The 17,509-nt window shown below is 41.9% G+C and overlaps 1 protein-coding gene across 3 annotated transcripts in view; it reads right to left on the reverse strand.

The window, feature by feature from the left end:
* Positions 1-12,617, reverse strand: part of TEX10 (testis expressed 10) — a 64,059-nt gene extending 51,442 nt beyond the window's left edge. Inside the window, exons 1-4 of one of the 3 annotated variants that reach the window (XM_072842104.1) lie at positions 12,435-12,617; positions 7,771-7,959; positions 4,783-5,495; positions 4,154-4,397 (exon numbers count right to left, since the gene is read on the reverse strand). In XM_072842104.1, coding sequence (XP_072698205.1) covers positions 4,154-4,397; positions 4,783-5,495; positions 7,771-7,950 — 1,137 coding nt within the window. In that variant the 5' untranslated portion in view covers positions 7,951-7,959; positions 12,435-12,617. Of the gene's footprint in view, positions 1-4,153; positions 4,398-4,782; positions 5,496-7,770; positions 7,960-11,049; positions 11,280-12,001; positions 12,151-12,434 lie in introns of those variants that run through there. The other 2 variants (XM_072842107.1, XM_072842105.1) reach the window with 2 other exon arrangements.
* Between the last annotated feature and the right edge of the window lie 4,892 nt (positions 12,618-17,509).

Genomic DNA, 17,509 nt, shown 5'->3' on the forward strand with positions numbered 1-17,509 from the left:
ACACAAACTAAAAGTAGCATTAAAAAATAAAGTTAAGCTCCAACAAAATTTCTATAGTAATTATAATATTGACCCAGAGCTTATTAATACAGGATCCCAAAATCCAAAGTAAATTAAAAAGTTAATGTTAAATTGTATTTCACTTTTAAAACTAGCTATACTTTAAGGATACACATGGCATATCAGAAATAAGCAACCTCAGTAAGGACGAGTACTCAACCACCACAAATAAAATTTAATGTACCCTGAGATTTCAAAGCAAAGATCAGAGAGTTCAGATTTCTAAAAAGTTTTTTTTTTTTAATATTTTATTTATTTATTCATGAGAAAGAGGCAGAGACACAGACAAAGGGAGAAGCAGGCTCCATGCAGGGACTCTGATGTGGAACTCGATGGGGGGGGAGGGGAATCACATTCTGGACTGAAGGCGGTGCTAAACCGCTGAGCCACCCAGGCTGCCCTCTAAAAAGGTTTTTTAAAAAATACTTGCATAAAAATGAAGTTCCTCAACTATGCAGCAAATAAAGACATTAAGCAAAACCTAAAAGCAAAGTTATCCTAAGACTGCACCTAATCTAGATGCCAATTTACCAACAAAATACCTATACCTTTTCTGAGAGAAGAGTTTGAATCCAGCTTGTAGAACACAGTAGCATTTAAGGCCAACGAATGCCATTTCATCCCTCCTTTAAAGTTTGAGCTGTTACAAACCACCCAATACCTTAACTACTAAGCTATAACTGAAGGTCAGCGAGAGAGGGGAACAGTGAGAATGTTAATAAAAAATAAATTAATGCATTTTAATTTCACCTTGTACAACTCATATACATATTCATATTTTGTCTCTAAAATAATGGATCTTCCCTTATTCAGTTATTACAGTTCAACATTAACACATTTGCCAAGGTAAATAAGAGAATTCTACCAGTGCATGTTCTTAAATACTGTTTCTATTTGAACTAAATTTCCTTCAGTTTATTTGAATTTTAAACAGTAGCCCAATTTAGTATTCTATGTTGCCTTCAATGGTCTATGCAAAACAGTCTTCTGAACTTTATGTCCTGCTTTAATGAACTGCTAATAAATAACAGTCGTATTAGATTAGCACAGAATAGTTCTAAAGCATACAACTTTAAATATCCATAAAATTAAGGCAGTAGGGATCCCTGGGTGGCTCAGTGGTTGAGCACCAGCCTTCTGCCCAGGGCGTGATCCTGGAGTCTCAGGATCAAGTCCCATGTCGGGCTTCCTGCATGGAGCCTGCTTCTCTCTCTGCCTGTCTCTGCCTCTGTTTGTGTGTGTGTGTGTGTGTGTGTGTCTCATGAATAAATAAAATCTAAAAAAAAAAAAAAATTAAGGCAGTACTTAGGTCCTTTGACAATGTTATCTGAATGTTAGTGAATGATATAAAACTAACACAATGGGGATCCCTGGGTGGCGCAGCGGTTTGGCACCTGCCTTTGGCCCAGGGCGCGATCCTGGAGACCCGGGATTGAATCCCACGTCGGGCTCCCGGTGCATGGAGCCTGCTTCTCCCTCTGCCTATGTCTCTGCCTCTCTCTCTCTGTGTGACTATCATAAATAAATTAATTAATTAAAAAAAAAAAAAAACTAACACAATGAATTTGCATTTGGTCCTACCATTCTATCAAGTTACAAGTACTATTACTAAAGGAATAACAATACTTAATCAGTGACTATATGTCATCAAACACCAAAAATGCCCAGAATCTTTACTTCTTAGCCTTCTAAAACTGAAGGAAAGACTAGTACTTAAGATTTATATTGATATCATTACTTTTACTTTCTATCACAGGTTCAGATAAACCCATTCAAGAGTGCAAATAACATACAATTCTCTAAAAAGCTGTATGCATTATTACTGTCACCTGTCTACATCACAGACTGCCATAAAGACAGTAAACTATGCTTTCATAAAATCAAAATCTGCCCCCAGGGACGCCTGGGTGGCTCAGTGGTTGAGCATCTGCCTTTGGCTCGGGGCATGGTCCCAGAGTCCCGGGATTGAGTCCCACATCGGACTCCCCTTGAGGAGCCTGCTCTCTCTCCCTATGTCTCTGCCTCTCTCTGTGTGTCTCTTATGAATAAATAAATAAAATCTTAAAAAAAAAAAAAACCACACACACAATCTACCCCAATCCTAATCAATTTCCTGCCAATGTATTCAATAAATCATGAGACATGCTCAAAACTACAGTCAATAAAGTACCACACTATCTGAAAAAGCAATTCATATATCAACCCTACAGATGATGGGTAATGAGTTAATAGTGCTAGAGCAAGCTCTTAAAACACATACTTTAGTATGGTTCCATAATGCTTTTCAAGATTATCAAATATGATTTTTAATTTAACCTCAACTTATGTGGCCTATTAATTCATCCTAAACTTCAGCTTGAAATAAAACCAAAAAATTGCATTGTCAATTGTGTACATATGTAGGCAACTTCAAAGATTATACCTGCCTAGCCAAAAATCCTTGCAGGAATTCTAAAACTAGATGCTTCAAGCTTTAAAATATTGTTCCTGTAGATGCCCTCTTTAAGTGTGCTATCACATTAATTTAACACCAATCTCAGAACTTGTTCTTCCTTACTTAAACTATTAACTATATATTATGGCACTATAAAAAAGCTGCCACCATTCAATTCTCTCCCAAACAGTAGATAATTTAATCACCACAGATTTAATCATGTCTTTACTATCAGTTTTAGTAAAAAACTGCTATAGACTTAGAATCTTAGGTTAATTTCACGAACATCATACCTACAACTACAGTTTACCTACATATATAGTAAGGGTAACTTTTACAAATGTTTTCTGATCCTATCCCTTTTCAAGAGAAAACAAGAGCATGCACTAATCAAGTCTCTATGTAGCTTCTGCTTTAAATCACAGTAGTTTGGGGGATCCCTGGGTGGCTCAGTGGTTTGGTGCCAGTCTTTGGCCCAGGCTGTGAACCTAGAGTCCCAGGATCAAGTCCCGCATTGGGCTCCCTACATGGAACCTGCTTCTCTCTCTGCCTGTGTCTCTGCCTCTCTGTCTCTCATGAATAAATAAATAAATAATCATAAAATAAAACAAAACAAAATAAATAAGTAAAATTTAAAAAATAAAATAAATTAAATTACTAAATAAAATAAATATAAAATAAAATAAAATAAAATGAAATGAAATGAAAAGAAAAGAAAAGAAAAGAAAAGAAAAGAAAAGAAAAGAAAAGAAAAGAAAAGAAAAAAATAAATCACAGTAGTTTAGGGATCCCTGAGTGGCTCAGCAGTTTAGCGCCTGCCTTTGGCCCAGGGCATGATCCTAGAGTCCCGAGATCGAGTCCCACATCAGGCTCCCTGCATGGAGCCTGCTTCTCCCTCTGCCTGTGTCTCTGCCTCTCCCTCTCTCTCTGTCTCTGTCTCTCATGAATAAGTAAAATATTAAAAAAAAAAAATCAATCAATCACAGTAGTTTAAAAACAACTCAGGATTGGTTATGAGATCTTTGCTGTGGTCCATTTCTGCTAAATTTGGCAATGTGGCACACACTGGAAGAAAGTACTTAAAAAAGCAACATTTTTAATCTCACAAAAGACCTCCAGAAAGTAGAATGTTCCTACACAATCAACCTGCCATAAACAATACATTGTAACACTACTGTGAATTATATCTAATAAAAGCAAATGAAACTAAGGTCATTAAAAAAAAAAGCTCATTAAGTTATGCATTTCACAGAGCACTTGGGTGGCTCAGTTGGTTAAGCAACTCTTGATTTCAGCTCAGGTTATAAACTCAGGGTTGTTGGAATGAGCCCTGCACTAAGCCCCACAAAGCCCCACATTCAGGATCAGCGCTGATTCTCTCTCTTCCTCTGCCCCTCCCTCCGTCCCCCCCCCCCAACTCAGACACTCTCTAAATAAATAAAATCTTTTTCAAAAAAACGTATACATTTCACATAAGTTAAAACTATTCAGAGAATCGCACAAACTATTTTAATTTGCAGTTTGGGGCAAAAGCAAGAAACAAGTTTATAGTTAGACTATGGAATGTTTTAGAAAATGCATAACCAATGCTGATTTCTAATCTGCCCATTTATGATAAAAGACATTACTGAGAATATAAAGAACCCATTAAGTTCTCACCAATTTATGAGTTTCATCATGTTGTTTAGAGAGTTTCCACAGAAGGGAAATAATATTAAGAACTTGCTGCATGACCTGCAGAGGTTCTCGCTCTATACCATTTCCAATAGAAGCAGCTAGTTGTGGAGGCACAGCTTCAATCCAGCATTCAATCAGCAATGGAATTATTATCTCAATAAATCCTTTCAAGTTTTCAGTAGATGAGAGGCCTTCATCCACACTGCCTAGTCCTCCAACCAGGTACCTAATAAGGAAGGGTAAGAATAAAAAAAAAATTAATGAGCAAAAAATATTATTCCTTGTTTAATTTAAATATTAAGTGAAAAGTACCAGTAAAAATGAAGTTCCCTGAATTGATAATTACATTGATTAAGACCAGTAAGAAAATAAAATTCTAAATGACAAAGCCGAGACTATCAAGTTTTACTTCTCATTAGGCTTTGCTAGAAATGAATAAATTAATACTTTCAAATGACTCCTCCCATCAGTAAATAAAAATCAAATCATGAGTAACTATATGAAAACTATAAAAGACAACTGCATATCTTCCCACCATTAGCCATCAATGGTCAGCAGTTAAAATTCAATACAGGAAAACTGAGTGTGGACATAACTGAAATCCTTCTTACCGTAGCCTGAACTGTGAACTGACATTTGGCTGTGAACCCCCATTTTCATAAACCTGGATGTGCTGCTGGTCGTTGGCATGTTCCTTCCAGTTGATAAAAATGGAGTTGCTAGTGGCATGGGGATTTTCTTTTTGTTCCTGAAGTCCTTCACTTTCTCTCAACCTACTGGATCCATCTGCCAAGGCCTGAAGGAATTTACTGAGTCTCACTAAGACTTTCAGCCTCCATTGCTGAGAAGTGAGTCTCCGATTAGGATTTACAGAAAGTATCCAGGACTGGGATCTGTCTCTATTTATTAGTCCTTTAGACAGCTGCTGATGAGAAATAAGTTCTACAAAATTCTTAAGCAATATACTGCTACGGCCAGTAATTAAGGCTGGGTACTGTTCCAGCAGAATGTCCAAAACTTTTAAAGAGTCCTCCTGAATTCCTTCAGTAATGTGAGTCATGGCACTAGAGAGATGGGCACTTACCAAAGGAAAAAATGGAGAAATTTGTTCAGCTCGTATTTTGGGGGCCAGGAATTGAAGAAGTTGAACTGCTGCTAATCGTACATTAGCATCTTTATCTGTAAACACAGCAGTCACTTCACTTAATATGTTTGAAAGGTGTGCATCAATTATAAATGGGTACTGAGACAAAAGGTCTTTAAGTCCAAGAAGAGCACTTTGTTTAACCCCAGCATTGTAGTGATGCATCTGTGACAGCAAATCCTAAAAATAAAAATACAGGATTTAAGTATATGTGCACATTCTAACATTTTCAAATAAACATGCTAACTAAAACCATAAACTGACAATCTTTGGGGAAACTGCTTCAATAAGTACTTTTCTAAATGTTACCAAGCTTTTACTAAGAACAGAAACATTATTTTATCCTTAAGACAGATTTAGCTCAATAAAAACATTACATAATTTTCAGTTAGAATTTTCTCTTTTTGAAATTAACCTGTATGAAGACTTAGGCATGCTATCATTTAAAGTGACAGAAATTATCATCACTATTTAAAGGCCTACTATACAGGCGCCTGGGTGGCTCAGTGGTTGAACATCTGCCTTCAGCTCAGGTCATGATTCCAGGGTCCTGGGATTGAGTCCCACATAGGGCTCCCCACAGGGAGCCCTGCCCCTCCCTCTGCCTATGTCTCTGCCTGTCTCTCATGAATAAATAAATAAAATCTTAAAAAAAAAAAGAATAAAAGAAAAATCAGGCAGCCGGTGGCTTAGCGGTTTAGCGCCGCCTTCAGCCCAGGGAGTGATCCTGGAGACCCAGGATGGAGTCCCACGTCATGCTCCCGGCATGGCGCCTGCTCCTCCCTCTGCCTGTCTCTGTCTCTCTCTGTCTAATAAATAAAATCTTAAAAAAAAAAAAAAATCAAACATTTGATAGGTGCATTTATACACTACTAAACAGGCACAGTCTGCCTATTTTAAGTGGTCTTTCAGGGTGTATGTGCATCCTGAGTATAACATTTGACAATTTTATTTGTGGAATAATTTATATAATCTGTGAAAAAATATAACTTCAAATACCTTTTCAATATTATTTAACCTTCAGGGCTTAAAAGCAAAACTAGAAAAAGTTTATCCTCACAAAAACTTGTTCACAAATGTTCATAATAGCATTACACCTAAGAGTGAAACTCGGTGAAGGATGGGCTAGATGGGTGATGGGTATTAAAGAGAGGGCTTGTTGTGATGAGCAGCACTAGGTGTTGTATGTAAATAATGAATCACTGAATTCTACTCCAGAAACCAATATTGCACTATATGTTAACAAAATTTAAATTAAAAAAATAAAAACAAAAACCTAAAAAAAAAGTGGCAACAACCAAATGACTATCAACGGATATGTGATAAAATGTGGCATAACCATGCACTGTAATACTATTCAACAATACAAAGGAATGGAGTACTGTTCTCAGAGATACTTTATAACATGGATGAACCTCAAAACATGCTAAGTAAAAGACCAGTAACAAAAGACCATGTATCAAAAAAAAAAAAAAAAAGACCATGGGGATCCCTGGGTGGCGCAGCGGTTTAGCGCCTGCCTTTGGCCCAGGGCACGATCCTGGAGACCCGGGATCGAATCCCACATCGGGCTCCCGGTGCATGGAGCCTGCTTCTCCCTCTGCCTATGTCTCTGCCTCTCTCTCTCTGTGACTATCGTAAATAAATAAAAATTAAAAAAAAAAAAGACCATGTATCATATTGTTGCATTTATATTAAATGACCAGAATAAGCAAATCTATACAGATAAAAGGTAGGTTAGTGGCTGTGTAGAGCAAAGGGAAAAGAATGGGCAGTGACTTCTAATAGGCATAGGTTTTCTTTCTGGCATGATAATTATGTCCTAAAATTAGATTATGGTGATAATAGCATAACTCTGCAAATACATTTAAAAACTACAGAATGGTACACTTTAAGTAGGCTCCACGCTGGGCATGGAGCCCAACACAGGGCTTGAACTCACAACCCCCAGATCAAGACCTGAGCTGAGTCCAAGAGTCAGACACTTAACCAATGAGTCACCCAGGTGCCCCTGGAATTTTATAATGCAAAAGTTACATTTCAATGAAGTTGTCAAAATTGTAGGCAAAATCATTGCTAAAACTTCACACATTTACTACAAACCTATATATTATGTGCTATGTAAGGCTAAAAAATAAGACAATTACCTTCATAAACTATAAAAACAGCTAAAAAGTTATCATACCAAAAACTTGATACATCAACAAGATAAACACAAGAATTATCTCTAGATCATATATCAAATCATCAAACAGGTACACAATAGAAAAATGACTGTGGGTTTAGTTGAGCAAGTCTTTCTAGAGGAGGTAGGAAAGCTACATTGGCAACTCAGATTTGGTTAATAAACTCCAAACTTCAGCCATCAGTAAACCCTGAGAATTAAAACAACTTTTCACAAAAAAAGGTGATTTCAAAGAAAATGTTATTTATCAAAACAATAGTTACCATTTACCTTTATGTTAAGTTTTCTGTTGTTTGTTGGAAGAGTTCCATCTTCTTTGAGCTGCTCAGGGAGATATATAGTCTTTGTTTTAAAGTTTGTAACAGTAGCATTTTCTAATTTGGGTTTCTTTTTACCAACTTTTAGTTTTACTTTTTGAAAATCATCTTGGCGTTTTCTTTTTTTGGTCATTCTTGAGTGCTACAGTGAAAAGAATTTTAAAACAATGGGCAAAAAAAGATAAATTCTAAAATAATAAAGGTGTTTTCTAACATTTACATTACTCTAAAATACATTTCAAAGATAATCAAAAATTAAGACCTATGCGGAAAGGATCAAAGTACTAAATGGAAAATAGCTTTACCAAGAAGTATATCTTAGTCAATAATGTAAACAGGGGTCATCAACAATAAGGTAACAATCCAGCCACAGGTTTGTCAAGGGTTTTTAGCCATGGAACCTTTGTCAAGTAATTGTACTAAATGAAAATCTTTTGAAATAACCCCTCACCCAGAGTTTTGGGGGAATGAGTGGGCAACACACAGATTACTAGAGATGTATCTGCTCCTGGCCCCTAAAAGTCCCTAAGGAACCTCTACTAACAAAACAAAGTTTTTAAATGCAGCCTATAATAGAAAAAGTTTCATGAACCTAAGCTGATGCTTGAAAGAAATATAAGATACAGAAATATGCAGCAAGGAGAGTTAATGAACATTTCATGAGCAAGGAAAACAATAGATCAGTAGAGAAAAAGCCTAGTATAGGCAAAAATGTGGTATCAGCATTTTGGACACCAGGCTTAGGTTCAGACTAGATATAAACAGAAAACGGTATCCAGGGCACCTGGGTGGCTCAGTGGTGGAACATCTGCCTTTGGCTCAGGTTGTGATCCCAGGATTCCGGGATCAAGTCCTGCATCAGGATCTCTGCTGGAGCCTGCTTCTCCCTCCGCTTGTATCTCTGCCTCCCTCTCTGTCTCTCTCATGAATAAAGTTTAAAAAAATGGTACTCAAAAGCAGGATAAAAAACAGTATAAAAGAAAATAAAGTGCAACAGAGAGAAAAGGAGCAAAGACCAACTAGGCCATTGTTGTAATAAATAACTTGGGCATAAACATGCCATCTTGCACTTTCCCGTCTACATATTTTTTCAATTAACATCTAAATCTTCCCACTTACACACAAAATCTTTGATCTGATCCTCCTACTCATTCCCAGGCCACTTCTTAAATCCTTTATTTCTACCTAGATTGTTTAGTAGTTTCCCCCATCAGTATGCCTGCCTTATTTCTAGTATCTACTCCCTAGCCCATTTGCTGGAGTCATGAGAGGGTTCTTTCTAAACACAGATCTGACCAAGACTCATGAGTTTTCAGCTGTTTCTTTACTCACTTACAGTAAAAACTCCATAGCTTGACATATCACGTCCTTCCTAACTTCCTCTCCAGCTTTATCTTCCCACAAGCTAACATCTATCTAAAAAATAGCCTCCTATACCAGGAACTAGCCCAACTCTTCTTGAAACCTTTTCCAGCATGCTGCAAAAACTGAATTCTGCTTGCCTCTGTACACCCACTAGAATAGATAAGTACCTCTGAAATAAATAAAACTTCTTCTTGGTCTATCATAATTACCCTGTGTCCAGGTACTTAAAAAAAAAAAAAAAAAGACACAATACAATAAATGAGGACCCAAAAAAACCTTGAGTAAAATGAAGATTTACATTTATTGTGAAATAAAATAGCTTGTGCCAGACCAAGCAGCTCAAGTTCCAGGAATCCAGAAGCTAATCATCTATAACATTACATACAAATTTACATAATTTCAAGGTTTCATTTTATTTTTTTAAAGATTTTATTTATTTATTCATGAGAGACAGAGAGAGAGAGAGACAGAGACAGAGAGAGGCAGAGACACAGGCAGAGGGAGAAGCAGGCTCCAGGCGGGGAGCCCAACATGGGACTCGATCCCGGGTTTCCAGGATCAGGCCCAGGGCTGAAGGTGGCACTAAAGCCCTGAGCCACCCAGGCTGCCCGATTTCAAGGTTTTAATACATTAGAGCCCCTTGAGATAGATAGGATTTGGCTACATAGGTTAAGAGCAGATTCTAGAGCCAGATTGATTTAGTTCTTTATCCAGAATACCACTTTCTAGCTGTAGTTAAAAACTGTGCCTCAGGGATCCCCGGGTAGGCGCAGCGGTTTAGTGCCTGCCTTTGGCCCAGGGCGCGATCCTAGAGACCCGGGATCGAATCCCACGACGGGCTCCCGGTGCGTGGAGCCTGCTTCTCCCTCTGCCTGTGTCTCTGCCTCTCTCTCTGTGTGACTATCATAAATAAATAAAAATTAAAAAAAAAAAAACTGTGCCTCAGTTTCATCCACAAAATAGGAATAATAATACATACCCAAAAAATTAAATAAAACTTACATCATACAATTATTACGAGGTAGGATTAATGAGGAGCAAATGAGTTCCTATTTGTAAAACTCTGAGCATTTATACCTGGCACTGTTAAACATGTATGCTAAAAGCACAAACATGTATATTTTCTTAAAAGTCTCAGGACCAGTACAAATCACATATAGTATTAAATGCATTACGTACGTTAGCATTCAATTCTCACAAAACCACATGCATTATGTATATTAGCATTCAATTCTCACAAAACCACGTAAGGAAAGTGGTACTAAACCCATCTTAAAGATGTGGCTCAGAAAGATTTGTCAGACCTGTATTAGGAAGTTGAAGAGGGACTTAATACACCAAAGAGAGCTCTGCAAAATCAGCTTTATGTCACATATAGTGGAATTAAGGTGAGGATTGGAAACCTGAGTGGCAAAATGGCTTATCTTACTTCATTTATACCTATTCAAGTTTTCATCCCACCCACACCTCTAGTTATTCTAGTTTTTAAAAATGGGTAAGCAAAAATCTAAAAAAAAAAAAATTCGCATGGCCTCTTTTAATTTAAAAAAAAGGGGGGAGGGGGCAGCCCCGGTGGCTCAGCGGTTTAGAGCCTGCCTTCGGTCCAGGGAGTGATCCTGGAGACCCCAGATCGAGTCCCACGTCGGGCTCCCTGCATGGAGCCTGCTTTTCCCTTTGCCTGTGTCTCTGCCTCTTTTCTCTCTCTCTCTCATGAATAAATAAATAAATCTTTGAGGGGGGGAAAAAAAAAACTTTCATTAAGCAAGCACACTTTTTGAGCTTTCCCTACAATTTTATTACTAGCTAGTACCAGAGATGAAAATAAATGGTACAAGACAGAAAAATCAAATGAATCAACCCAACTCACCAATCCTCCGTGTTATTTTTAGCCACTATATCTGGCCTGTGTCCAACACAGTCTTGTCAAGGTCTATGCTGTATCACTTTGTATCACTTTGTGTCCGTCACACTAATTTCCCTAATAAGAAAGCCTAAGAGGGCTGATCGCCATTCCTCGACTTTTGAAGCCGGGACCTTTATTTTATGATACGCAGAGAACATTTTTATACTAGGAACTTTTAAAGCTCTATTAACCAATTTGTCATTTTCACTTCAAAATAAAGATTTATTTTTTTTTTTTTTTTTTTTTTAGGGCTGCCCGGCTGGGCAAGCCTGTGGAGCCTGTAAAAAGCACGCCAACTCTGGATCTCAGGTTGACACTGGGTGTAGCGAGCGAGGACTTAAAAATCTCTTAAAAACAAGTCAATAAAACACAAATAAGATTTTTTTCATAGCACGGCAAGTCAAATGGTTTGACTAAAGCTACTTTGCAGCAGCCGGTATGGAACAGGAGGTACCAACTCCAGCCTTAAGGGGCTGAACTTTCACATCGCTGCCACCTCCCACGCGGGGGGGGGGGGGGGGGGGGGGAAGCCCCTGAAGTTTGAGAACTGAACATTTCACAGATTCCAATCAATTTGCAGGTCTCCTGGATTGTCAACACAAGGGGAGATTCTCGCGGGCCTGAAAATGTCCACCGACCGAATCGAATTCCAGCTAGGCTTGTCTGCCACCCCCGATTTCCAACCTCCTTCGCAAAATAAATAAATAATAAATTAATGAAACTGTAATAACGCGTGTACTGCAGTTTTCCTTTCGATGGTTTCCCCGTCAACCCCTTCCTCTCCCGAGTTCCTCCCGACTCTACAGAAGGGGCCGGGGGAGAGACCCGGGACTTCCCAGAAAGTGGACGCCCCCCCGAGGGGCCGCCCGACGCCGCTCCGCCCCCGCCGCCCCCGCCGCCCGCGCCGCCCGCACACCTGGAGCGCGGCGGGGGCCCGGGAGGGGACGCCCGCTCCTCCCCGCCGCCCGCCGCCGTCCGGCGTCCCACACGGCAAGAAGAGCCCCCCCGGGCCGCCAGCGCTCCCGTCCCTTCCCCTCCCGGCGGCCGCGGGGCCCAAATCGAGGCTCCCCGGCCTAAAAGTGCCTCCGCCGCGAAACGGCGCGAACCCGCCCAGTCACTCGAGGCGCTCCACACGCCCGCGGGCCGCCCCGCCCCGCCCCGCCCCCGCCCTGCCCCGCCGCGCGCCCAGGCCCCGCTCCGCCCCCCGCCCCCCGCCCCCCCACCGGGGCGCGCGGACCGGCCACGGCTCGGCCTGGCCCGCCTGGGCCGCGCGGACCGGGGGAGCCACGGCCCCGCGCGCCCGTCCCGCGCCCCGGGAGGGCCCGGCCCGACGGGCGGCGGCCGCTCACCTGAGGGCCCGGCTGGGACCGGGGCGCGGAGCGGAGGACAGAGCGTCCGAGCGGAAGCCCGCGGGGCGACGGCGCGCGCCACCGGCCTCAGCCCCTCGCTCCCCGAGCGTGTTTTCAAATCGCCTCGTCCTCACGCGGCCGCGTCTCCTTCCGCCGCCCGGAAACCAGGGCCCCTCCCCCGCCGCGCCGCGCTCACGTGACCGCGGCCCGCAGCCGCGCGCAGCCGGGGAGGCGGGAGCGGGAGCGCGAGCGCCAGGCCCCGCCCCCGGGAGGAGGGGGCCCGCCGGAAGCCCCCTGCGCTCGCGGAGGCCGGCGCGGGACGGAGCGCGGCCGCGGACCTGCGGGGCGGGCGAGGCGGGGGCGGGGGCCGGAGGCGTCGCCCGGGTTCCCGCGGCGCTAGAGCGTGCCTCTGCTCCCCTCCGTGCTCCATGGCTCCCCGGACCCGGTGCCACATTCAGAGAACAGAAGTTGAACCGAAATGGAGCGGGGGGGGGGGGGGGGGGGCCGCGGGAAAAGTTTCGGGCCGCTGGAACCCGGGAGTTCCCGAGGACTTTAACCTGGATGGAGCGCTTCGCAACTGCCGGGCCGAGGGCAACGTACACCTATAGTCGCTGAAGCCTGAAAGTCTTCGTCGAGGGTTTTTTGTTTTGTTTTTTTTTTCCCCCTGATGTTTCAAAATCTCAGCCCTGAGATTGCAACGGCTGAAATGAAGTGGGCCCCGCTCCCCCGGGGAAGTTCAGGGAGGACCTGAATGTCTAGAAAGGAGATGAGAAAGGAAGGAGAGTGCTTGTTGGAAAGAATAATCCTTGCCAAAGACTGGCAGGTAGGGTGGAGGGAAGACACCCCCCCGCCCTCCCCCCCGGGTATGGGTGGGAGACCATGATTCAGATTTGTCTCTACAGCTTATCAGTTTATAAGACAGAAAAGCTGACAGCCCTATGAGCCTCCGTTGATGAGCAGAGACCCGAGCCCTGGGACAGAGACCATTCCTGTTCTAGGATGAGAGATGAGGCAGAGCCAGATACCCCCCTCCCCCTCCCCTGGCGACACACAATCTGCCTTGAATCCACCATAAACCAACATTTGGGAGTCCCCAGCATCCTACAGTATTACATGATGTTAAAAGTTGTGAAACTGGATCAGAAGAGGAAAGGTTTATTGCCACCCATCATGTCCCCTAAACTCCAGGTTCCTAGCTAACAGCTTACTCAACATTTCCTTTGACATCCTATTTGCATCTCAGGGTGCACTTGTCCAAAATGGAACTCCTGATCACACCCCCCCACCCCACCCCACCCCACCCCACCCCCGAAATGTATTCCTGCTACAGCTTCTTCATCTCAAATAGCAATTTCATCCTTCTGGTTACTCAAGCCAAAAACCCAAAGAAGGTCTTCTTTCTTCCGCATCTCACACCTAACTCATCAGGAGATTACTTCAAATGTTACCTGACTTCCACCACTTACCACCACCTCCCTCGCTATCACCGTGGTCCAAGCCATCTCATGATCACGATAGAAGATCTCTGAATGGGTTTCCTGTTTCCATTATTACACTCTAGTGTCTCCCCCCTACGGTCTAATATCAGCAGAAAAGCTATGTGATTAATTTAAAATCTAAGGTCAGGTCACGCTTTTGCTCAAAACCCCTCAACTCCCCATGTCATTTGGAATAAAGCCAGAATCCTTATCATAGCCTCAAGATCTGCCGTATTCTGAAATATCACTGAACTTCTGGACACTCCTACAACTCTCCTGTTTTCACTCTTCTCCAGCCAACCTCCCTTGCTTCTTGTCTGTGGCAAAGTGGCACTGGTGGTGATGTAAGTAACAGAAGTGCTTGGCCTGGCTAAAGGAAGTATGCCATGAGGAATCATGTTCAAGAAAAAAGGAAAACAAAAAATAAGAAATCTGATCTTTATTTTTTTTAAATAATTTTTTTATTTGAGAGAGAGAGAGAAACCAAGAACATAAGTTGAAAAGACAGGAAGAGGGAGAAGCAGGCACTCTACTGAGCAGGAAACTAATGCCAGGCTCAATCCCAGACCCCTGGGATCATGATGAGCCCAAGGCAGACGTTTGACAGACTGAGCCTCTCAAGCACCATGAAATCTGATCTTTAAATTTTGGTGAACAAGCACATTTTTTTTCCTATTTTTAAAACACTGGGGTGCCTGGCTGGTTCAGTCAGTAGAACTTGAGACTCTTGATCTTGAAGTTATGAATCCAAGCAGTACAATGGGTATAGAAGTAACTTAAAAATAAATTATAAAAGGGGTGCCTGGGGGAATCCCTGGGTGGCTCAGGAGTTTAGCGCCTGCCTTTGGCCCAGGGCGCAATCCTGGAGTCCCGGGGTCGAGTCCTGGTCGGGCTCCTGACATGGAGCCTGCTTCTCCCTCTGTCTTCTCCCTCTGTCTGTGTCTCTGCCTCTCCCTCTCTCTCTCTCTCTCTCTCTCTCTCTCTCTCTCTGTGTGTGTGTCTATCATGAATAAATAAATCTTTTAAAAATTAAAAAAAAAAAAGGGATGCCTGAGGGGTGCCTGGGTAGCTCCATGAGTTAAGCCTCTGTCTTTGGCTCAGGTCATAATCCTGGAATCCAAGGAAGGAGCCCTGGGTCAGGCTCACAGCTCAGCAGGGAGTCTGCTTCTCCCTCTGCCCCCCCCCCCTTTTGTGTTCTCCCTAGTTCACTTTCTCAAATAAATACATAAAATCTTTAAAAAATAAAAATAAAAGAAGTGTCGTGTGACTCAGTCAGTTAAGTGTCCAACTCTTGATCTTGGCTCCAGTCATCTCAGGGTGGTGAGATCAAGCCCTATATTGGGCTCCACACTCAGTGGGGTGTCTGCTTGTGATTTTCTCCATCTACCCCTCCCCCGCTCAAGCACATGTGCTCTCTAAATAAATACATAAATAAAATCTTAAAAAAATAAAATCCAAAAAACAAAACACTGTGTGGGCTAAACAAAATTCTTATAAGCAGGTTACTTACTAGTTTACAACCTCTGGTTTAAGACATGAAAAGTATGTTTACAAAAGGAAGCTTTTTCCAACTCTAAGTTATGAACTCAATAGTTACAAGAGTCACCTGCTTAGCTGAGCCAGAATAGACCTTTGATAAATGACAGTCATGTAGCAAGGTCTTTAACCCTTGCCAAAAAAACATGCATTCTAAAATCGTGGCATACTTCATTTTCAAAACTCTGTCCAGTTAGCCACAGAAACTCCAGTATTTTAGTTTCTTGGGGCTTCTGTAACAAAGTATCACAAGCTTGGTGGCTAAACAACAGAAATTTGTTAATTCTGGAGACTAGAAGTCTGAGATCATGGTTTGGCAGGATTGGTTCTTTCTGGGCAGCCCCGGAGGGCTCAGCGGTTTGGTGCTGCCTTCAGTCCAGGGTGTGATCCTGGAGACCTGGGATCGAGTCCCACGTCAGGCTCCCCGCATGGAGCCTGCTTCTCCCTCTGCCTGTGTCTCTGCCTCTCTCTTTCTCTCTCTCTCTCTGTCTCTCTCTCTCTGTCTCTCATAAATAAATAAATAAAATCATTAAAAAAAAAAAGGATTGGTTCTTTCTGAGGGCTCTAAGGGAGATGCTGCTTCCTTCATGCCTTCTCCTAGCTTCCGGTAGCCTTAGATGTTCCTTGGGTTGTAGATAAATTCTCTCTCTTCACATTGTCTTCCCTCTGTGTGTGTCTGTGTCCAGAGTTCCTCTTTCTATGAGGACACCAGTCAGATTAGGGCCCACCCAAATGACCTCATTTTTTATTTGATTACCTCTGTAAAAACCCTGTTTCCAAATAAGGACACCTTCTGAGGTGGTAGGGGTCCTAACTCATCTTTTATGAGGGACACAACTCAGCTCCTAACCGACACCAAGATCTGTGTCCAGAAATATCTATATTTAATAGGAACAACCTCTCTTTTTTGTCTATGCTCAGGAGCATCGCAGAAGTCTAGATTAAGAAACTTACTCCTGCACAATTTATATAACCTTTGCAGCTTCTCTGTTTCTTTCTCTCTTTTTAATATTTTATTTATTTATTCATGAGAGATACAGAGACAGAAGCAGAGACCTAGGTAGAGGGAGAAGCAAGCTCCCTGAGGGGAGCCTGATGTGGGACTCAATCTTAGGACCCTTCCCGGGGATCATGACCTGAGCCAAAGGCAGATGCTTAACCACTAAACCACCCAGGTGCCCCACAGCTTCTCTTTTTCTTAACCAGGCTTCCTAGTTAATATTTACTTAGGAAATAGGGTAACACTTCTAAAAATAAAAAAGTTTAATAAGCTTGATTTATAATGTAAAGGCAAACAATAAAAACATAAACATTAAATTAACTCTTACCTTATTTTTCAAAGCTACTGCTAACACGAAAAGCAGAGACTCTGAAGAAAGCCTAAAAGGATGACTTCAAATTTGTTGCTATAACCACAGACAAAAATTCAAAACCCATTCTCCAGGAGTTGATTGATATGATGTATGCAAATTACTTAGGTTACTGCCTGGTACACTTTAAACCCTAGATAAATAGCAACAAATGTTACTATTAATGATATGTTATCATTGTGCAAAATAAAACTTTTAGTTAGGCTTCCTAGATAAGAAAGTAACAAGAAACTCGTTCTGACTTTAAATTAAAAGGAATTTATTGAGATAGCGGGTAACACACAGATGGCCAGGAAGGTTGCTGATCCCAGGTTTGAAAAAAGACAGGAAGGAAGAACACCAGCTAGGAGCACAACCATCAATATACCACAAATATCAGTCCAAGACATAAGAATTGGAAATGAGGAAGTAAAATCATCTCCATTTGATGATATGATTGTATATCTGAAAAAAATCAATTGTAAACCTACTACAAACAATAAAAATTCAGAAAAAGTAAAGCAATATAAAACTAATATTCAGAAATCAATAGATTTCACCTATACAAACAAAAACTAGTTAGACAATAGAATGGAAAAAGAAGCCCCATTTACAACAGCAATCAAAACAGATAAAATTGCTGGGGTGGCTTGGGTGGCTCAGTCAGTTAAGCATCCTACTTTTGATTTTGGCTCAGGTCATAACCTCAGGG

The sequence above is a fragment of the Canis lupus genome, chromosome 10 (genome assembly GCF_048164855.1).
Source record: "Canis lupus baileyi chromosome 10, mCanLup2.hap1, whole genome shotgun sequence".
NCBI lineage: Eukaryota > Metazoa > Chordata > Mammalia > Carnivora > Canidae > Canis > Canis lupus.